This window comes from Dichomitus squalens (genome assembly GCF_000275845.1).
Source record: "Dichomitus squalens LYAD-421 SS1 unplaced genomic scaffold DICSQscaffold_6, whole genome shotgun sequence".
Lineage (NCBI taxonomy): Eukaryota > Fungi > Basidiomycota > Agaricomycetes > Polyporales > Polyporaceae > Dichomitus > Dichomitus squalens.
Window position 1 is genome coordinate 1094254 of NW_006766888.1, and position 21687 is coordinate 1115940.

General features: G+C 55.0%; 4 protein-coding genes across 4 annotated transcripts; 1 reads left to right on the forward strand and 3 right to left on the reverse strand.

The window, feature by feature from the left end:
- Window positions 1-151: 151 nt before the first annotated feature.
- On the reverse strand, window positions 152-4952 carry DICSQDRAFT_102019 (3-hydroxy-3-methylglutaryl-coenzyme A reductase). The gene is made up of 8 exons (XM_007363535.1): window positions 4824-4952; window positions 4313-4737; window positions 3816-4160; window positions 3233-3763; window positions 2831-3097; window positions 1813-2773; window positions 902-1754; window positions 152-846 (listed from the first exon to the last, which is right to left on the reverse strand). The coding sequence occupies exons 2-8, from the start codon at window positions 4613-4615 to the stop codon at window positions 447-449; spliced, it is 3660 nt and encodes a 1219-aa protein (XP_007363597.1). The 5' UTR covers window positions 4616-4737; window positions 4824-4952; the 3' UTR covers window positions 152-446.
- Window positions 4953-8929: 3977 nt separating this feature from the next.
- On the reverse strand, window positions 8930-12401 carry DICSQDRAFT_82386 (G-alpha-domain-containing protein). The gene is made up of 13 exons (XM_007363536.1): window positions 12143-12401; window positions 12063-12083; window positions 11219-11816; window positions 11112-11164; window positions 10938-11059; window positions 10878-10881; window positions 10794-10820; window positions 10725-10730; window positions 10600-10670; window positions 10367-10547; window positions 10230-10312; window positions 10138-10171; window positions 8930-10067 (listed from the first exon to the last, which is right to left on the reverse strand). Exons 1-13 carry the CDS (start codon window positions 12357-12359, stop codon window positions 10018-10020), a joined length of 1467 nt encoding a protein of 488 aa, XP_007363598.1. The 5' UTR covers window positions 12360-12401; the 3' UTR covers window positions 8930-10017.
- A 2648-nt stretch (window positions 12402-15049) lies between these two features.
- DICSQDRAFT_82388 (aspartate kinase) lies at window positions 15050-17848 on the reverse strand. Its single transcript, XM_007363537.1, has 9 exons — window positions 17634-17848; window positions 17330-17579; window positions 16844-17273; window positions 16665-16760; window positions 16452-16614; window positions 16149-16399; window positions 15647-16090; window positions 15320-15563; window positions 15050-15242 (listed from the first exon to the last, which is right to left on the reverse strand). The coding sequence occupies exons 2-9, from the start codon at window positions 17515-17517 to the stop codon at window positions 15223-15225; spliced, it is 1836 nt and encodes a 611-aa protein (XP_007363599.1). The 5' UTR covers window positions 17518-17579; window positions 17634-17848; the 3' UTR covers window positions 15050-15222.
- Window positions 17849-18124: 276 nt separating this feature from the next.
- Window positions 18125-21181, forward strand: DICSQDRAFT_160374 (chaps-domain-containing protein; the record flags this gene model as incomplete). Its single annotated transcript, XM_007363538.1, has 12 exons — window positions 18125-18169; window positions 18221-18263; window positions 18319-18392; window positions 18447-18595; window positions 18648-18740; window positions 18794-18969; window positions 19037-19222; window positions 19276-19493; window positions 19546-19692; window positions 19756-20385; window positions 20447-20740; window positions 20799-21181. 12 exons carry the CDS (start codon window positions 18128-18130, stop codon window positions 20964-20966), a joined length of 2220 nt encoding a protein of 739 aa, XP_007363600.1. The 3' UTR covers window positions 20967-21181.
- Between the last annotated feature and the right edge of the window lie 506 nt (window positions 21182-21687).

The following is a 21687-nucleotide window of genomic DNA, read 5'->3' on the forward strand; positions in this document are numbered from 1 at the left end:
GTATTAGTCAATCATAGATACAAAGGCATATAGAACATCACATTGGGCTCTGCTCATCTTGGAGACGTGCGCGCACAATGCAAAGCGAACAAAGGCTTCGCCAAAAAATATGCTGGCACGCTCGAGTAGACATTGTACTCGCTTTCAACGAGCAAATCTATGCATTGCATTCATGGTGCAAGAAGTAGTACAAGGGATAGTAAGTACCGACTATGTGACAGTGCGTATGGGGTAACGAATTTGTGTGCGATTGTAGTGGGCGGTAGTCAAATGGGAGCAAGGAATAAACACTAAGTGACGTGCGAAAAAGGACGTGGTGTGATGGATATCAATACATAGACAGGAAATGTTTGTTGTGACCATGTTCCCCTCCTCCGAGCAAAGCATGCAAAGACGACCATACAACAAGCTAACAACCAAGAGACCAGACGATGGCGATAGGGCGGTCACTTCGCCTCAACAACGTACCCTTGCGCTTGCGACGCCACTGACCTGTCGCTCTCGCTCGGGGTCGGTAGCTGGAACTTGGCCTCTTCGGGGCCCGGCGTGTGTGGCCGCGAGGGCAGGGGAGTGTTGAGCTGCGAGCGGTTGTGTGCAAGGTGTGCGCGAACAAGGTGGCCGGCGGCAAGTGCAGATATGAGCGAGAGCTCCCCAGCCATGACCGCGGACGCGACGATGCGAGCGAGCTGCTGCGCGTTCTGTCCAGGGTTGGTCGGGTGTGCGCCACGCACGCCGAGCAGGTCCAGCACAGCACCTTGGGGCTCGAGGATAGTGCCACCACCGACAGTGCCGACCTCGATACAGGGCATGGTGATGGTCACGAGTAAGTCCTCGCCACCATTTGTTCTGCGGAGCATGGTCAACGTCGAAGTCGAACGCTTTACAGACAAAAAATACTTACGGCTCCATGAGGGTCATACAATTCGAGCTCTCCACGTTCTGCGCGGGGTCTTGACCAGTCGCAAGGAACACAGCGGTGAGGATGTTTGCTGCGTGCGCATTGAAGCCACCGACAGAGCCCGCCATCGCGCTTCCGATGAGGTTCTTCTTCGTGTTCACGTTGCACAAGCTCTCGACGGTGGTCTTGAGCACGCTCTTGACAACCTTGCCGGGAATGACCGCCTCCGCGACTATGCTCTTGCCACGCCCCTCGATCCAGTTGATGGCAGCCGGCTTCTTATCCGTGCAGTAGTTGCCCGAAAGCGCAAGGACGATCATCTCAGGGAACTCATGGCTGAGAACCTCGAGCGCCTTCTCCGTCGCCTTCGAGATCATGTTCATGCCCATCGCATCACCAGTGCGAGTCGCGAAGCGGACAAACAGCGTGCGGCCCGCGAGAGCGCACTTGATCTTCTGGAGTTTGGCGAAACGGGACGTCGACTCGAAGGCCTCCTTCACAGTCGCGTAGCCGTCCTCAGATTCAATCCATGCTTTCGCCTCAGCGGCGCGGACGATTGACGGGAAGTCGATGGCGGGACCACGGGTCATACCGTCGGCAGTGAGAACGGTCGTCACACCTCCGCCAGCGTTGAGAGCCTTGCAGCCACGAGACGTGGATGCAACGAGAGTACCCTCAGCGGTGGCCATCGGAATGGGATACATGAGACCATCGATCTTGAGCGGGCCGGCGATACCGAGAGGAAGGGGCATGTAGCCGATGACGTTCTCGCAACACGCTCCCATGACGCGAGAGTAATCGTAGCCTTTCATCGGGATGGCCGAGTTCTCGAGTGTCTTCGTCCGCGAAGCACGAGCTAAAACGCGTCAATCAGCCCCACTGCCAGGCACAGATACACGCGAAGCGTGACTTACAGATGAGGGCGCGACGGATGCGGACGGCGCGATCGAAGTCGCCGAGCATCTTCTCCAAAGCGTAGGCCGCAATCTTGCCAGTCTGACACAGAAGGATAACTTCCTCATCGTTGAGCGTCTTGAGCGCCACTGAAACAGGGCGGGGGCCATTCTCAAAGATGTCGACACACTCAGCGAGAGAGCGGACCTCGACCTGATCAGGCTCGACCTCAGGGGTCTGGGGCGTGATGGGCTCGAAGGGAGCGGGCGACCGGATAGGAAGGGCGTCTTGGAGCTTCTTGTCGACTGTCTCCAAATTGAGCGGGCGACTGAGCACAGACATCGGGAGGCGAGGAACGGGGGCAGGCTCGGGCTCCGGAACTGGGACAGGTGCTGAGGCCTCAATGACGGGAGCGACGCTGGCCATGATCATCACAGGGGCCGGCGAGTGCTCCTCCTCAGGTTCGTCCGCAATTTTGACGATGGAACGGGCGCGTGAGCGGAATCTGACGCCCCGGTCGCGCACCGCACGCATAGCCGCGAGACCAGAACCAGCAGCGATGCCCTTCAGCAGGTAACCGTTGAGCGCAACGCTAACCGCGAGGAGCGCGACAATCCACTTCGAGACGACGGGATCACCGACAAGCGAGCTCCATGAGGACATGAAGTCCTCGAACGCCTCGCCAGTGTTGGGCTTCGCAGTACGGGGAGCAGCGGTGGGAATGGCACGAACATAGACCGGGGGAGCGACTTTGACGATGAGTTCGACCGGCTCCGTGCCCTCGACTAGATATGAGGCGCTCTCAGAGACGACAAGGGTAGAGAGAACGCTCGCGATGGCAGGGCTGGTGATGTCGACACGCCGAGAAGTGACAACTTCGGGAGCAGTCGCAAGCGGATGTCTCTGATGACGTGCGTTCGCGGTGGCAGGGGTGAGGGTAGTGCAGAAGTTTAGTATGTGGAGAGTCAGGAAGGAAGCAATCTGCAATGCAGCTTTATGTCAGCAGCTGAAGGTCGAGCAGACAACTATGCGACGAACCAGGAGCAGCTTGAGCCTTGCCATAGGGTTCTCCTCAGCTTCCTGCAATTTGCCACCATCCTTCAGGAATGAGCCCTTGACGCCAATCGCAGAATCCGTAACTCGCTCGCGCAAGTTCTTCGGAGCCTCCTGAGCTACGAGGTTCTGCTTGCTGCTGGTACGTGACAGAACACTGCGGACTGCCGTGCCGTTGGCCGTGATGGCAGTGATGGAGCCAGAACGAGACCGGGACTTTGACATATCGCGGACCTTCTTGATGCGACGAACCTGTAATGTCAAGGTCAGCGAGAAGTTCCTCCAGGATTGATGATGGAGCGGGCGATCACGTGTCGTATTCACGTAAACGGCAATAACGGCGCCAGCCGATAAGGGAAAGGAGAAGGCAATGCGAACAAGACACACCTCCACCATGATGGTCAACACTGCCGTGTACAGTGTGAAAGTCATCACGCAATCCATGGCAAGGGAAACGGCGGCGACGGCGCAGAACTCCTTCAGGCCCCCAACGCGGCTATTGACACCAACAAAGAGGACGGCGATTTCCAGAGCATAGTCCCGGAGAATGACGTTGCCGACACGATCGAGCGCTTCGAGGATGACGTCGCCGGCTGTTTTCATGCGACCGTCTTCTTGGGGCTTGAGCATGTGGGGGTGCGCCATCACTGCACGCGCAAGACGCAGAGGCTTATCGAATCCAACGGTGCAGACCAAGAAAGGTAAGGCTTCGGTCAGCGCGATGGGATCAAGCGGGATGTCCAATGATCGGCATAGAGGAAGGGTAAAGAGGAACGAAATGATGGCGGATGAGAAGATGCCAGTGGACAGCCAGAAGTTCGAACCCAATGCACGCGAAGACAGGAACAGCCTCAAGAAGGTCAGATGCATCAGGATGTAACCCGTTAGCACGACTAGAATGTCCAGCGAGTCCGCTTTCTATTGCGAAGCTCAGCACGTGACACCTCCGTAGAGGCGATATTCAACGTACCTTGGTGAGCTCCCAGAAGCGCAAGACGAGCGCGCTGAGCGCGTATGCGACCCACTTGCTGCTCTTCATCTCCCTGATGCTCTCCTGACCAGCATCAACATCATACTTGACTCCATCAACCGTGATCGACTTCTCGTTCCTGAGCACGCTGAGCCAATCCTCCCGAGTTCCAGGCTTGAAGGAAAGGGTAAGAACAGGAGACGACCCGGGCTCCGAGACATTGACGAAGCACGCAGACTCGGAAGAGTTTGAGTGGTGGCAGATGGACGAGTACGGCTTGCCAGAGGGACCGGGGAGCTCTGTTACAAGATACTGCGCGATAGAAGAAGCGTCCAGGGGAGCAGACTATAACAGCTTGTTAGCACACCAGAACGACCAACTGAAATGTGAAGCACCACGCAGCTTCACGGAGACAGGGGTGCGAGGGATGGGAGGATGAGGACATTTGGGCCGAAGAAGCTATGCATGATGGCGCAGTGGGGATATGAAGCACTCACTGCCTGTGCGTTGTCATCTAGGGTGAAGATGACCTGCTGCAACTCCAATGCGTTAATGCTACCACCCGGATGCTTCCAGGCCTCCGTCCAGTCGTGTCGAGACACAGCAACCCATTCACCGTCGGTAAGCCGCGCGTATGTCGGGCGCAGGGCAGGCGGTTGCGACGAGGCGAAGAAGGAAGAGTGCTTAATGCCAGAGAGGATGTGGAAGTATGCGAGAGTCGCGAGGACAAAGACGGAGACACACGTCTCAATGGGGGAGAAGACGGTGTGGGTGGACAGCGGTCGTAAGACGGCGCGCATATTGGGAAACGGGTGGGAGAGCAAGTAGTAGAAGTGTGGGAGGGAAGACGAAACGCAGTTCGGCCCAATAAATGGAGGGAATAAGTAGGTCTATGGAGTGGAATTAGCAGGCGTTGCGTGAGCTGCAGTGGACATATGGAGACATAGTTAGAAGATTATGGAGCGGGTAATGGTACGAGAGGAATACGTGGAGCGCGTTCGCACATACCTTGCAGACGACCTGCACCGACTGCGGTCTAGAGTTCGTCTATGGCGGCGGGGCCTTTGGTGCGGGCGCGGATGAGCGCGCCTGCGGAGAGGTTGTCGATGAAGACGGCGTCGACACGAGCGACGAGGGCGAGGGAGAGCGGGGCCCTGGGGAAAGAGATGGGGATGGGGGAGAGCTGGTGGAACGATCGGTTGCCCAATTATTCGTCCGGCTAATAACTCATCAACTCCCTTCTATATATGGTATCGTACCTTCCCGTCCAGATCATCCGGCTAGCGCTCACGGCGAGGCCGCCAGCGCTTATATGCCATCCTCCGCTCCGGTTCTCAAAGCCTCAAATATGCGAGCCGCCATCCCTCTTCAGGAGCCCTTGCTCTTTGCGCCTGATAGTGTCGGCCACAGCAGCCCCGCCAGCCCCCTATCTCACCCGCCTGTTGAATGGTAGACCTCGCCGACATCTGACTACCGACTATTGTCTCCAGCATATTGTTTCCGGTCCTATCTGAACCTCCGTCTCCATTTCTGCAGGTCAGACCACCTCCACGGGAGGTCCGATCGTCCACGGCCTGGAAAGGCTGGAGATTACCGGATTGTAGGTTTTGTCCTGACGCACGTCTGTGTCCCATTCCTTGTTCCGTGCCAACTTCCGACGGAGATCGTTCCATCCTCCGGCGCTAACCTCTCCGGACGGGCGCCATGCCTTGTGAGGCCGCCAGCCTGCAATCAACATTTTAGCTCTCCGACTTACGTCCGGCCGACTGATGAAGTCAACTCAGCCCATCTGTGTTTGCAGAACAATCGTCAGTGGAGACCCCTCCGTGGCTTGCGCAAGAAGGAGTGCCCGGAAAATATTTAACAGCGCAAGAACCTGTCAATCTCCGCGGCAATAGCCCGCCTCGACTTGAAGGCGGAGCAGACGGAGCCCTGGTAGTGCCGTACTCACTTGCACGAGACCTCATTTCCATGCAGCATGTCAACCTCGCACTGAATCCGATCAGCCGAGGGATACCCGCCGCACGCTGAATAGCTCCCGCCACCACTACACTCGTCACGCATGATACACAGGTACCCTTCAAAGGTGGCAAGTCTGAGTGTAGCCTATGATAGCGACCATATCACGGTAAGCACAGCCGGTCCCAATGAGGCCTATATCGTGCCATCTGATATCTCCCGCCATAGGTAAGTACCTGTCATACTCGTATGTTTCGACTGAAATGTCAAACGCATGCATCTGACGCTCTATGCTGGACGACCGCAGCGCAACAGATCGCTCGTCAGCCTACAGGATAGCGGTCAACGTGCGTAAGCTTTATCTCCTGACATGCAAATTGATTGTCCATCCTTCACACCATTATGCCTTACCCAATCGCGCGGGTCCCCAAATGTGGCGTCCATCAGGCTGCTCTACCTCCATTCAACCTTCGCCAGCCCTTCCGCGGTCAGGCCACCCTCTTATCTCTGCTACAAGACGCCCTGCAAATGGTTCGACGCACTTTCGCCGCCTCAACTGTCAACTCTGTCTCCTTATCTCGCACCCTGCATCAGCTCGTCGCGCCCGTATATCATACTAGCCTCACATGAGCGAGAGAGAAGACGGTTGTGCATGGTCCCTTGTATCATGTAAGAACTTCACAATATTGGGGGAAGCACTAGCTCGGGTCTACCTTCCCAAACTTATACTAGTCGCAAGACTCGGCAATAGTAGCACTACACCCGGGTCAAGACGTAAACAACGCTCCTCGCAGTGCACCAATACTGGTATCGGGCTAGGTAGTTTCGGTACACAACAGAGTGGCGCTGAAACCGTGCGGAGCATGTCTGCGACCTGCATAACGCACCCCATTTCCCGCATTCCGCTATCGCGACCCCGGCCCTCACTGCGCTGAGACCAGGGTGGCGATTCACGTCCCGACAGTTCCTAAAAACCGGACCAACAAGCACCTACAGTAAGGGGTAGTTGCACGATCGTGTTTGATTGACGAGTCGAACAAACAACTCCAGTGATTTCCTCCATCATATGACTTGCGATATCGGCTTTCGCGGTTCAGAAGAACCTTATGCTTGCCCGAATTCTGGACGGCTTCGACACGAGATGTCCATACTGAAACGAGACTAGCTGAGAAGGACGCGTGTGCCTGGCTGCAACCCGCGAGTCATGCGCTCCTATGTATGACGCTTGCCAGGTAATGTTGCGAAGGCGACCCTCAATGCTCCGTAGGAGATCGTAATAGTGCTGCAGATGTCACCATGTCATTCGCCCACTGGCAGGCAATACACAGCCTTGCAATGCAGCATCGTTAGATCTACTGACTTGCCACTAGAAAGGGATGGGCCCACCATTACCGTGCCCTTCGGTATTTCCGGGCCTGCCTTCACGGAAGCATTTCCCCCGTTACGCTCATGCTCCGGGACCCATTGGCTGTGCGAATGACATACACTGGCTTCTAACCAGGAATTGACCTAGACGGTTTTTGTACCAATCACACGGGGCAATTGGAGCCTCATCTGGGAAACTCGTCGCGGGAACCTGTCGCTTGTATATCGCTACTTTCTTTCGGCTGTGGTATCGATGGGGCTTATGGCTTTCGGCTTCGCACCGCTGTACTGCCGCCAAGGTCAAGTAGATATCTGTGGCGGCGTATGCAGTAAGTAGTCACTGCAGCTGACATTCTACAGTCAGTATGGCAAAGATGACCATCAGGTCCTTCTCAGACTTACGTACGCTCTTATGCCTTAGCCCATATTCGTGAGGCCTTTGTACTAGTACACGCGTGGGCATACTGCTAGAGTCGATATCAGCGCGATGCAATCTTACCAAGGCCACGACGGCCTTAGTGGCTGTCTTCGCTAGTTCTCAATGGTACCATGAATTATATGCTTCCAACGCTGGACGCCTATTGTCGTGGGTTACAGTTACTCGACCCTCTGGGATACACGGTCGAGAAGCTGTCGCTTATATGCCTACTAGGCCGCACTATCTGTTGCGAGTAAACACCACTATGCGTCTGGGTACTCACGATTCGTACCGCTTCTTCTAGTGAATGTTGTTGACATCTCCCCTCGAGACATGACGGATGCGGCACTTGTTCGAGCCGCGACGGCATTGTCCATTGACCGGACCACATGCACGGACTACTAGTAACTCGTTGCTCTGGCTTCAGCCGGGCGGTATGTGCATTGATAATCGTTCCTTGGGCTGCCAATCCGTCGAGGCTCCCTGCATCTCAGTTTCCTGTCACTGAATGTCAACCCGACCCGTCAGAATCGCGGATCTCGAAGACAAGGGCATGTACGAAGACGAAACATGGAACTTCTCAATGTCCACGCACCGATATTCCCGGAACCGGGTTCGACCGCGTGACAAGGTCGTAAATCGGACAAACCTTGAGACACAACTCGCGATATGCGCGGGACGTCCAACCAGCGCAGCACGTGAGCCAATGCTGTGCCTGTGCACCAGAACCTATGGCGCATATATGAGACATTCCGACAAGGATGGATCATTCACAAGACTCGACTGGGCACTGACTGCTGCGAGACGCCGGGACCTCTTCTGCATCGGACTTTGACATGCCGCTGAGCTCGTAAAGCGATGTCTCACAGTCATGCCCCGCTGAGAGTTGCTGTGTGTGCGAGATGCGCACCCTGGGAGACGTCCTTCGCTTCCGCGATTCACGGCTGCCAGGCACAGTCGGTTGGAACACTGAATGCCGGCTGCGCCCACTCTCGAACAATCTTGAACACGACGTGCGGGGTCCGAGTAGTACGGGCGCGACGTACATACAAATACAAGCTGTGCGCTGTTCCAGATCGTGCGACGCGCAGCGTCTCCATGGAGGGCGCAGATCGCGGGCGGCCCCGAATCATCGGATGTTGTGCGTGATCTGTCGTGCGTCTAGCGTTGAACGGAGCCCACGAAGCCTCCAGTGAAGACGCACGGGCGCGAGCGTATGCGGTCTCGGGAGAGTCACGGTAGGATGTTAGAGACAGCATCAGAACATCCGAAAGATCGCAAAAGACAAGAGGGGTTCGAAATAAGAACTCACCCACTTCCGCCCACCCACAATGTGCTTTAGGTAGATGGTTTGGCGGCCTGAGAGCACGGAGGGTACCAATCGATATAGAATGCTATTCCGTGCCTGATCAGGATCAGATGCACAGACGTTACAACACGGCGTAATGTACGGTAAGTCATATTGTTCCATGCTGAAGCTGCCTACAAGATGCAAATGCGCAGTGAGTGAACGGACGCTCGTGCTGTGATGAGGACGGAATATGTATTACACTGCGGACAAGAAATCCACGACCCATCCAGTGTGATGTCAATATGCGAAACGATGTACTGGTGGGGCAAAGCCAATAGCGATGCGCAACGGATATGTGCTATGCAAGAAACATCTGAACAATGCGAGGGAGTCAGATGGTCTCTCCCAAAAGGTATCGTATCGAATGCAGATATGGAAGGCAGTAAGTAAGCAATATATGCAGCAGAGTGAGCAAAGCAAAGATAACTTATATCAGGGAAAGATAAAATCGACAGTGCATTGTAAGACGATATATGATAAGATACAGCGTCTTAGTGTCGGAACGTGGAGGGGGCATGAAGAATCGTCATTATTGCTCTTGCGCGAGGGCAAAGCTCAGTTTTCGAGTTGGACCCGCGGGTAGAGGGACTTGGGAAGATGCGCGGAGCGCACATGGTGGCCAGGGGTTTCGGGATGCTCCGGTTCAAAGTCCAGGCTGAAGCGTGGTCCGCGACAGGTAGGACGCGGCGACTTGAGAATTACGGGAGGGTACCTGGCGCCGACCAGCTGGACGAGTATAGGAAATCCGCGCGCCCTACACGGGCACGCGTTCCAGAGATACTCCATTGGAGCGCAGGTACCGAGTACAGGGGTACCTCGCGGGTGGCAGGGCGTAAGGCACAGGAACCAGACACAGCAGCGTTTTGTGGGTGCATGGGTGACAACTGGGGAAGGGGGATTAACGCTGACAGATTGAGTTTGAGGTACGCGGAGGGCGGTCCAGGTAACGCGAACAGGAACTAAGTTAGACCTTCGAGCAGTCGCGACGGGAGTGGGCATATCTGGCACTCGTGTTCTCTGACAGGCGAGCATCCGAGCACCGGCATTAGTGCGACCACCAATGACAGTCCAGCGCGCTGGAATGAGTCATAATTGCGAACGCTGTGCGGTCAGAGGAGCTTGGATGCACGAAGATGCTCGCGTAGGACCATATCTTTGACTGCCACCAGGAAATCATAGTCAGCGGAGATGTTCCGACTTCCCAAGGAATCTCACGGATGTGAACATACCCGAGGCAATGATGCCGCCTGTGGTAGTTGTGTCCTGACAGCACGAAATAACGTGAGCTTAGAAACGGAATTGAATGCCTGATCCCACGCACGGTGACGGAGGTGCAGAACCCGTAAAATTTCCGCGGAATCGGCGAATGTTCACGGTGGATGGCGCTGAACTTGCTCTTGAAGTCTGTAGGACATCCCATCAACGTCGCCGCAAGAGAGATTGTGTGCATATACCCACACTTCTGCGCAACCTCGGGGTCGTTCGCCCGATCTCCGAAGCTGCGCACATACTTTTGCAGTCGGACGCCAGACTTCAGCTTCGATTCCAGGATATCGCACTTGTTCAGGAACAGCACTAGATCGACCTTAGCAAGTAGCTTGTTCGAGCAGACCTCTTTCCACAGGAGGACACTATCCTCCTACATCACGATGGTCAGAAGACGCACATTGGGAAGGAAAGGGCCTACGCACTAGCCGGTTTACGCTCCGGTCCTCAACAAGTACCTGATCGAAAGCGGATATAGGTGCCAAGAAGATGATCGCTATATCGCTATGAATTCGTGGATGAACGTCATGCCATGATCATGAAAACTCACCATTCACTGTGTTCGGTTAAATATCGAACATGAGGCTGAATGCGTGCGTATCAGAAGCATGATGCTCACCATCATCGAAGAATGGTACCCATGTAGCTGAGATTTAGTCTGTCAGCTGTGGCCTACAGAATACCGGAAGTTGATTTAACTCACGCCGCTGAGGTGACGCACGTCAGCAACATACCACAGGGAAGGGGGGAAACGCTTCCTGACCTGTGAACGTGACCCGCCCACGTCAATGATTCGCCATTCCGTACCCCGTTCATCACCCGCTTCCATGTGGAAGCTGTATTCCGATACCCCCACGGTCTTCAAGCGCGCTTTCAGCACGTCGTCTGTGAAGTTACGTGAGCGTGTGACGCGGATGGACAGCCTTGCGCAACCAACCGTCGGAAGGGAAGTACTGTAATGAGGTGACTCTGTCCAAGTCGTTCAGGTAGCTGCCGAATGTAAGCGCTCATGTATGGTCATCGATGCTGGGGGCAAATGCTCACAATCCGGGGCTTTCCTCCAGCCGTATCTTTCGTCTTCGCAGAATCTGGCGAACCACAGGGTCATTCCACAAAGTGACGATATCTGTCCTGCAGTGGTGGAGGACGGCCTGCGACTCGTCCACGGTCTCTTGTCCTGTCGTGCCCGCGGACTGAGGCCGACCGTGACTGCGCAATTTCCACGCTGCTCCTGGGCGGACGAAGATTTCCTTATGTTGAGACGAATGGGCGAATTGGCGGCTATTCCAAGGGGGACCGACGTTGCCGTTCACGCTATTGCTGCCGCCGTAGCCAAGAGTCGTAGCCTCATGCTCGTTTGGTGGTACAAGCTTCGCGATGAGGAGCGACTCTATGTGCCGGAGGGGGTGTAGTCGTCTGCGCAGGTCTTCAAGGTGTGTGGGTAGTTGGACATGGCTCTCAGACTCTGAATCCGAGTCGGGATCAGAGGTGTATGGGGTGGAGGGATAAACGTCGCGTCGCCGGATATCGTTGAGCGTATCCAAGAGAGTGTGTATGGATCGGACGATGTTGAGTTGAATTACGGCACGCCATAGGACACGTTCCTCGCGGAAGGCGTTGGGGGTATATAATCTCTGGAATTCTACCAAGACGGTTAGCGCGTCGAAACAGAAAATGTGCACCAATTGGTGTGGAACGCCGAGCGCCGCTCATCGACCGGGGACATAAGGCACGGGCGTCGGGGGCTGGCTTCGCTTGGGTCGACACGGGCCGATGGGGTCTGTGGAAAGTGAAGAAGTTCTACGACCCCGCGCGAAGTCGTCGATCTCCTGGTCTTCTATGCGCGCCCAGAAATGCAGCCCGTCCACAACATATCAAACTGACTCACGGCGAAGGGTAGTCGATTTGCCTGAAAATGTATGGATTGATATGCAGGTACAGGGACGCGTCGAGGCACATGAAACGGACCTGACTCGCTCTGGCCGAGGAGGAGGAGACGGACAAGCTTCTGTTTCTTGCGCTGCTGCTTCTCGATGCGGATAGACTCGTCTATGGCCAAACTGACGCGCTTTGCAGCCTCCTCCTCGGCCAGACGGGACGTCTTCTCCTCCTCGGACTCGTCTATGGGCGGCCTGAGTGCGGCAGAGAGCGGATCGCGGTCGGAGAGGTCGCGGGTGGGTGGCATGGGGGTCGTGGGGGAAACCAGGACGGACGCGGGGGGGTCTTGAGGGAGGAGGGAGATGCGGAGAGCGAAAAGATGACAGACATATGAACGCTCAGCAGGAAATCCGAGTCCAGCTCGCGACGGTCAGCCAGGCGCCCGTCAGCGCGTCCGAACACCCGCTCCGACCCCGCCGGCTCGTCCGGGTGTATCATTTCTCCCATCCCCGGCGACCAGCGATCATGCACATGCACCGCCTCCCACTCACCCACCACCACATGCACTTCACCACCTCCCATCTCTTCGCCTACACGCTGAAACGCAATGTGCTGCTGAGCGTCCTGTCCTCCATCAGTCGACCGTCCCATCATCGCCAGCCACACTGTTAGCTACTTATGCAAAGCGCAGTAAGGCTCACCCTTGCTTTTCAACTTTGGCCGTCCGCTGATCGCTTCTGATTGCTTGGCCTGCGGAGCGTGCATGTGAGAACGATGTACGTCCATGCCACCTCCAGCGTCCGGCATCCTCCTCACCTTCGCCACCAGTCAGGGTACAGAAGTTTGTTCTCCGTAAGCTGCCTCACGCAGGCCGTGCCTGTTCGTCAGGCACCGAAGCACCGCGGAGACTCTGCTATGGCCTTCCAATCGCCTTGTTGGCGTTCTCATTCGCCATGAGGCCGATCCGGTTCCATCATGCGGACCCACTTACAGTCGACACATCGCGAGATGTCCCTTCAAGCCACAGCAGATAGAGCAGGGCGCTTCAATGCCCTGTGTCCTCTGTCTGGATGTAGACATGGCTCGGCGTGTTGAGAGCCTATAGGCGTGTTCAATTCTTGTCGCTCGCTCATTTGTTCGCGCGCCTACCGGGCGCCTGCCTACCTGGATTCAAGGTCAGCTCAAGCGCCTGTAGCAAAGCAAGCAGAGGTGCGCAGGCAGCGGGTGCAGCGAGATCGACGGGATCGTCCTATGCTAGGTTTGTTATACCCAGAAAACCTGTCCGGAGAGTGGATGGAGACATCGGGAGAGCGTTATAGACTCGTTGCTCGAGAATAATCGTACATAATGCGCCCAAATCCGAACCAGATTCGGCACGACATACATACGGTTCACCTGGGGTTGCCGCTGTAAGCCTGATGGCAATTGGACCCAAAACCTTGCGGGACGACTCCGCGTCTCGAGTTATAGAGCTCTCTAGATTTCGAATCGTCAAGTTTTCGCGGCGCTCCTTAGTCCCAGCTCGCGACCCTCATGTGGTCATGTTGCACCCGCCGCCTGCCCCCCTCTGCTTGCTGTGCTACAGGCGCTTGAGCTGACCTTGAATCCAGGTAGGCAGGCGCCCGTTAAGCGCGCGAGGAAATGAGCGAGCGACAAGAATTGAACACGCCTTATGAAACTGATAGACGTCTGTGCGGTCCGAAATGGACCCTTACAAATCCGCATGCGCTGCAACGTGCCCGAAGTTGCTAGGTAAGGCAAGTTCTCGTATGAGGCCATAGGCTGCGCATCGCATTCACGACGAATTGTTAAGTACATCACGTTCAGGCGAATGACATCGAAACAGACAGGGAGGCCAACAAAGACTACCAGTGTCTTGTTGTGGTGGTTACGTCTGCTCTAATGTCCCTTCATGACAGTAATGAGGGAGACCCTAGCAAGCATTAAGGTACGTTTCCTGATCTCCATTATAATAGTGGCTCTTTCACTCTACCTGGCGCAATGATAGCGCGTTTGGCTTCGATCGCCACGCATACTGCGAGCTCACGTGACTTAGTACCTTCAGTATGGGGACTTCTCCACCAAGCGGTACGAATATAGTATGAATATCACACTTCGGGGTGCAATTCTATGTACACTACTTCAGATTTGGCCTTGGTGTACTCGTTCAACTTGGCCAAGTGCCCCAGGTACATTACAAGGCCATGACATATTGCTAACAGTGTGATAGTAGGCTGAATGGTCCAAGGCATACCACCAAGCAACACGAAACACCTACTGGAATGGCCATGGTAGGTATGAGCATGCAGCTACTTAGCAGTACATACGGACCATTTAGCCCACCACAGCACGTATCCACGGTCCCGCAGGAACTACGTTCTGCCGCGCTGCGTCATCAACGCGACAGATGGGCGCAGACTCCCAGAATATGAGGCTCTGCAGCGAAGAATGGGAGTGAGCCGTATCAAGCTACAGTCTGCCTCAGTGAGAAGGGACTTGTAGGTTGGGATTTGCGATTGAGTCTGCGCCGCGTGCTACATGCTTTATGCTGCCGTGGGCATTGCGGTAGACGTGATTCTCTGAATGCATGCATAGAAATCTAGGGCACATCAAAAACAACAAACTATCCAGCAAACATAGATCGAATGAACCAGAGGAGGAGTATGCCTTAACGACTAAAAGCCCTAGTGCTACTCCATTAGTTGATGCATACGGCAGTGTACCCCAGAAATATCCATAGATACCATCCTTATTGTCACCTGTGCGTCAAAGATGCATGGCATGTTGAAGGGCCTGCGCAGAAGCCTGCTAACCAGCACATAACGACCCTTCTTTGAATTCCACGAGGAATGCGGCCTGTCAGAGACACGAGTCATATTGCAGGGTCATAAGAACGCGCCGGAAGCGAGCCGCCGGTAAACCTTGGAGAAACCACAATCGCCGCCGCGCTTATGATAGACGCACCCAGGATTGCAGCTGAACGCCGGATGTGCTTCTGTTATGGTATAATACGTTCTGATTTTGACTGCTGGACACCCCACACCGAATCTCTAGATCTAGCCCGCGTAAGTATGTAATGCAAGGATAAGGTCCGGTACTAGTACTGCGACCGCCTAGCGTGCGACGCTGACGGCTAGGCGTCCTCGTTCCGTTCTATTGTGATACCGGCTTCAGAACAGCCAAGGCCCCACTGCAGGAACAAGGGTGTCAATAGAAGGGATGTCAGCACATGTGTCCAATGAGCACGAACGTGCATTTTGTGCGTACCTCTCCCTCGCTCTCCCTCGGGCTTGATCTGCAGACAGCTCTGATGAATAAGGTTGAGGGCCTTGACGGCGTCTCGCCCGTCAATGACGCACGAGATGTTGATCTCGTTCGCGCCCTGGCTTATCATCTCGATGTTCACGTTGCCCTGACCCAACGTGGTGAACATGCGTCCAGAGACACCGATCATATTCCGCATCGACTTCCCGACCAGGGAGAGGATAGCCATGTCGCGGACAACTGTGACCTATGCACCGCGAGACGGGTTGACTTGAGTACGTGCCTGAACGAAGTGCAAGATGCAAGAGCAAAGGAGCTGCACAGACATACCGTACCACATTTTTGGAGCTCACGTACAACGCGGTCGAGTACCTTTTTGTCGAGGTTTTCCTCGATAGCCATGGACACGTACACCTCACTTGTACTGATGAGATCGACCACCACACCGTACCGATCAAGCGTGCCGAAGATGGTAGCGAGGAAACCATGCGAGACGTTCTTCCTGTTCGAGTTGACGTTCAGGACAATTATGTGTTCCTTGATCGTCACAGCTGTCGGCTGACGGACCTGGGCGTGCTTGTCAAAGGGAGGTGATGCCAGGGGTGTGAGCCCTCTTGACACGGCGGTGGTCGTGGTGGGAATGACAGGGGAACAGGAGTCATTGCCGTTCAGTAAGGCATACCCGTCCACGTCGGGGTCGGGGTGAATAACAGTTCCGCCGCCCTTGGGGTTCTCGACGTTTTTAATACGAATAGGGATCTTCCGCCGGATGACCTACCGACAGTTGTGCCTTTAGTCTTGCCATTGGAACGACAGACTTAGAGTTACGTACCTGATCCATAGTGAATGGATGAACTACTTCGCTCCCATAGTACGTCAACTCAGCGGCCTCTTCTGGAGAGATGATCGGGATTAACCGCGCGGTTGGGACTTTCCGGGGGTCCGCAGTGAATATGCCATCGACTTCCTTCCATATTTGCAGCTCTGAGGCACCCAAGCCGGCCGCTAGCAATGCGGCCAAGAGATCGGTGTATCCCCGCCCAACCTGTCTAAGCAGAGACCCAGGCACAGGGCCAAAGAAACCTAATGGAAATCATGAGGGTGCGCCTCTTACACAGCGGGTGTGGAACGGTACCTGTCACGACCGGCACTCGATTACCGCATGCCTTGATTCTTTCCGCTACAAGGTCCGCCACACGATCGTAAAAGTCTTGAGGTAAGGTGTCCGAGTCTGAGAAATTATCCCCCTCCGACAGCGGGATGATATTTTCCAGGCTGACGAACTCAGCATCAATATTCTGAATAGTCGTCAGAACAGTCGCCCAAGCAATACGATAGAATCACTCGCCCTGTCCCGGAGTACCGCCGTAACGAGCTTACATCCGAGGCGTTCACCGAAACCAATGATGCTATCCCGCGATCTCGGGGAAATTTCGTCGATGACCTTGCGTCACACCGAGGCAGATGGAACGAAGACAATCTACAGGTGAGTGGAGTTGTGCATGGCACCTGAACGTGGCTACACACCTGCGTTGCATGTAGGAACGACCTGATGATGTCGCAGTCTCGCTCTATCTCGGCCTCCAAGTCCTTCAAAATCTCAGGATTCCGCACGGAAGCCCGTGCAGCGTTGACGTGTTCAGAACGAATCACGTCGACAGTAGTATTGAATGAGGGAGGTTGTTCAGTGATGGAAGTCATTCCCAGAGCAAGGGCAATCGACTCCGATTTTGGCGATGCCTTCCCTGGACCCGGGCTTGCGAACGGTGACTGATACTGGGTTAGTCTTGTGAAAACCCCGCTGGGAGACATCGTTCCTGGCGTGTCCGACACGCTGCCCGACCGCTGCAAAGCTTCTGCGGCCGCCCTGAGCAGAAGGTTCGTGGTTCCAAGCGCTTTCGTTGACCCCGAGCGGGCCGAGCACACAATTGCGACCTTATGTTGATCTAGGTACTCCCTGACATACCAACAAAGTTATGCTGACAGCAAACGGCCAAGGGATGACGGACGAACGGTAAGATGTCTTCTGCGATCTTGGTCACAAACTTCCCCACACTTGTTCCACCATACTTCTGCACCAGCCACTTTGCGGCGGGATCAATCGTATTTTGATGCATATTGGGAGGCGTGCATGGCCCTTGCCCCGACGATAAAGAAGAGGAGCGTGAAGAAGTGGGGGATGGGGTAGATGCAGCAGACATGGTTGCGGAGGATGAGCAGCGAGATCCCCGCGGTATAAATGTATCAGGCGGTATGACTCGATCTTGCAGGACGCATTTTCAGCACCACTTCCATCTCCCGCAGAAGTGCAACGTACCAGTCTGCGATACGTTCCGACAGGTGATCCGTGAGGAGGCTTCTGGGGAGCGACCGGGTCGTCTGGCCTTCGGAGGATGAGGAAGCTTACACGGTGACGGGCGAGAATTCCCGAGGGCGCATTGGTCAGGGTGCAATGAACGCTTCTTTTTGCCCAGTCTATGCGAGATTCGGGTGTCACGTTAGAAGCATCTGAGAGCACGCAGTGATCGTGGCATGATGAAGGTAGTGGTCCCGGGGAAACTCGTCAAGCTCTCTCGCATTGGTTTTGCCTTCGGAGCAGGAGTACGAGGAGCGCGCGGGGGTATGGGATAAACAGAGCGGTCTGAACAAATGAAATAGGCGCTAAACGTAGGCTTTTACGAGTAAGTAACTGGTTGTAAGCGAGTAAGAATGCGGTGTAAGGTGACGTGCCTGTCCCGGTTCTAAGCATACACGTTGGTATCTGCTCTTGCTTCAATTTACATCTAGCCTCCTTGTTGGACACCGTCCATCATGGCTGACGCGTCCTTCAGGGACGTCCCGGAGATATTCGAAGTGCGTCCGTGTGCTGCTGATGTTCTGCGGTTGCTCACGAGCCTCGAGTAGGTCGAGCTCGGCGAATCTCTCACTTCTCGGACGGAATGCCTATGTTAGTCGTCATTCCTCCTCGGCACGTTTGCACGGAAGTTAATGGAACCACACAGCTACATTCCGCGAACTTGGTCCTCCTGACTTGGTGCACGTTCTGAAGAGCACGGGGCGGAGTGGGCAACGAGATGTAAGTACTCATATTCATGAGCCTGTGCGCCACCGCCTATACCATTCGTCATAGCTCGGGTCGTACCACTATGTCTCTGGAGTCGATGCTTCCTCCTCTGCATCACTAGCGGCATACATCAACTCGCTCACATACAACATCGAAGAGGAAGCTGGTTGGTTCTCCAAGGGAACAACATGGAAAGTGAAGAGTGGTTGCTACTGGTGCGTCAACAGTCTCCAATACATCTCGCTTCATATGGACGGCCTCGCGCAGTTGCTTCAACGCGTTCTCTCGAGTGGATGTTCGGGTGGACGTCAAGATACCCGGTGGGGTACAGGCGTATGTTGTGGATTTACGTGGCGAAAGGTGCGCATCCCAGTATTGAGCTCGGTACAGGCCCGTGCCTCACCAAACTTCAGACACGAGGCTACTCCTGAAATCTGGCAAGAAACATCCCTGTCTGCTCTCCTTCGTGCGATCCTCTACTCAGACGATCCCACGTATTGGCTGGAGGCATACCGCAAACTCGACCCTATCACCAATCCCGAGGGCGAACTTCGGTTTCTGCAAGCTGCTGAGGCCCTGTTCTTAAAAGGTGCGTCTCTATTTGTGCAACTGGTTGGTACAGTGTTCCGACGATTTGGCTTGCCCCAATCATCAAGGGTGGCAAGTTGGCTCGGACCCTGAGATTCAGGTCGCCACCGTCGTGTCCAACCATCTTACTGCGGCTCTCATGAAGTACTTCGGAGACAGCGGCCGCTTCCAGTACGCCGCAAATCTGTTCGAGAAGATAACTGCAAAGGAACCCGAAGTTGCATCGTTGCTAGCGAAGAGTTATCTTGGCATGAGTACGTCTTCCGCCAAACGAAGCTTAGTGGTATTTGGACTAACATGGCGCCAGACGAGGAAGTCAAGGCTGCTCAGATCATGGCTTCAGCGATCAAGCAGACACCACAATCATATACCCTCCTCCATGTACAATGTGAATTCCTCCGTTCCAAAGGCAAGCACGAATGGGCACTCAGGCTTGCACGACAAGCCGTCAACTGTGCACCAAGCGAGTTCGTGACATGGGAGAAGCTCACAGAGTGCTATATTGATCTGGGCCAATATGAGAACGTGTGTCTCCTACAAAGCTGCATTGCACCCGCTGTTGACCAACTATAAATAGGCACTTCTTACCCTCAACTCATGTCCCATGTTCACCTACAATGGCCGGGACGCACACAGAAACCTCACCCCCGCCCGTGTGCATCTTCCCCCGAAGGGTACGATCGTGGAAATTCTTCCCGAGCGGATAAAGACGGAGGACGACGAGGTGAGTACGCCCAGCCTCTCACGTCCATGGTCAACCTCACCGTTTCCCTTCCTGCTCCGGTAGGCCGATCCCGCCCTTCTCCGTCTGCCTGCACCGGGCCTTCGTGGTACATGGGCCCGTGCGTATGCCCTCTTAACCCGCCTTGTGTCGCAGATAGGCTGGGACGAGCTCCTCAAGACGAGGAGCTCCGTTTTCGTCATGGAGGAGGAGTACCGGATGCAGAAGGCGCACGCCGATGCACAGCCACATTCTGCAAAGCAGGTCATCCACGAGGACGGCTCTGTAGCTTCACCCCAACGCGGGGCGTCTATTCAAGGGAAGGCAGCTGCTGACGACGATGCGTCGACCCGTGGTATGGCCTCCCCCAATGACTCCGCATCGGACCAGGACGGACATGATGAGAAGCCTGAGGGCGACGCAGACTCGGTTACTCTTGCCTCTACCAACGGTCTGCCTACGATCCGCATCTCGACTGAGAGCGCAAGAGAGCAGAAGGCTGCTGCGAACGGACATGATGAGGCGAATGAGAATGGCGTCAAGGAGACCGTAGGCGATGCGCTCGAGAAGCCCGTCCAGGCCGCTGAGAACCAGGACGGTGACGGCGGTCAGACGCCGTCGCAGGAGCCGTTCTCATTCAGCAACAAGCGGCTATGCGAGCGGTGGTTGGATAACTTGTTCATGGTCCTGTATGAGGTGCGTGATGTTTCATCCTTATACTGTCCCGTGTTGTCCCTGAATTTGAGGACCATGGCAGGATCTGCGCGTTTGGACCATATTTCGTGCAGAGGTCGCCCATTTCAAGACGCAGCACGTTGCGTACCGCAAGACTGGGCTGGAGTGGGAGATTTTGGGCGATCTCGGTATGCGCTTGCATCACAAGGAAGAGGCAAAGGAGGCATACCAGCGCTGTCTCGACACCCCGCGCTACTCTTCGAAGCCGTGGTCCAAGCTTCTGGACATGTACGCAGACGAGGGTGATATCCAGCGCTCGCTTCAGGCCGCGGTCCGCGTAGCTGCGTATCAGTGGGGCGAGTACGCAGAGATGACAGTACGTTTGAGCACCAGCCGTAACATGAATAATGTCGCTCACGTGCATTGTGAACCAGTATCCCACTCAGATCGCCCGTTCCTTTTTCAAGTTAGGCCAAATACACGGGCATGCAAAAATCCAGTGGTCTCTGTTGAGCATGGGCCTGCCGGAGCCCGTCATGAAAATCATGGAGAGCTACCTCGTGTATGGACGCACCTTCAAAGTGGAAGGATACGACTTCTGATCGGCCTGTGCACCACCATTACTTCTCGTTCTTCTCTCGTGCCCTTCTACGCGTGGACTGGTTTTTCGTCAGATCTGCCTCTCGGAATCGTAGATCGTTGTATGTCGTCGACCGAGGCCCATGCTTGTGCATGAGCTTCAGGTCCTATTTGCTATCTTATTCTCCAATAGGTACTCGTCGTCATTGATTGCTGTTGGTTAGACTCAAAGTATATGCCGGCTCGACACTGTCGTGTGCGAATTAACGGCGTCTAAACGATCGCGATGCCGCTGGCACCTGCCACCAGCACCCAGTTCCGGCAACGGGGTTATACACGATTGATTTCATGATGATGCGGATGTATCTAGGGCGCACGTTCTGCTTCTTCCGTATGTTGACGTCTCAGGCATCCAAGGGCTAACTCTGACAGGACGACTACCTCTTCATCGTGTTTCACGAACGAGGCCGCAGCATGACATGCGATCTTTTGTGACCAACCTCACGTTCACTGGCCGCCGACGTAAACCGCAGGCTAACCATAGACTAACAGGTGTGTACTTTTTACACTGACGGTCACAATGGTACAGGTACTTGAAACTGGAGTACCCTGTTTATGCGATCTTATTGACTCTCAGATTCATTTCTTGAACCCGAGTCCGCCCCCGCACTACCCTAGGCCTGAGCCAGAGAAATGATGATTCATCTATCCCTTCCGCATCGCATAACACACTCGGTGTCACCA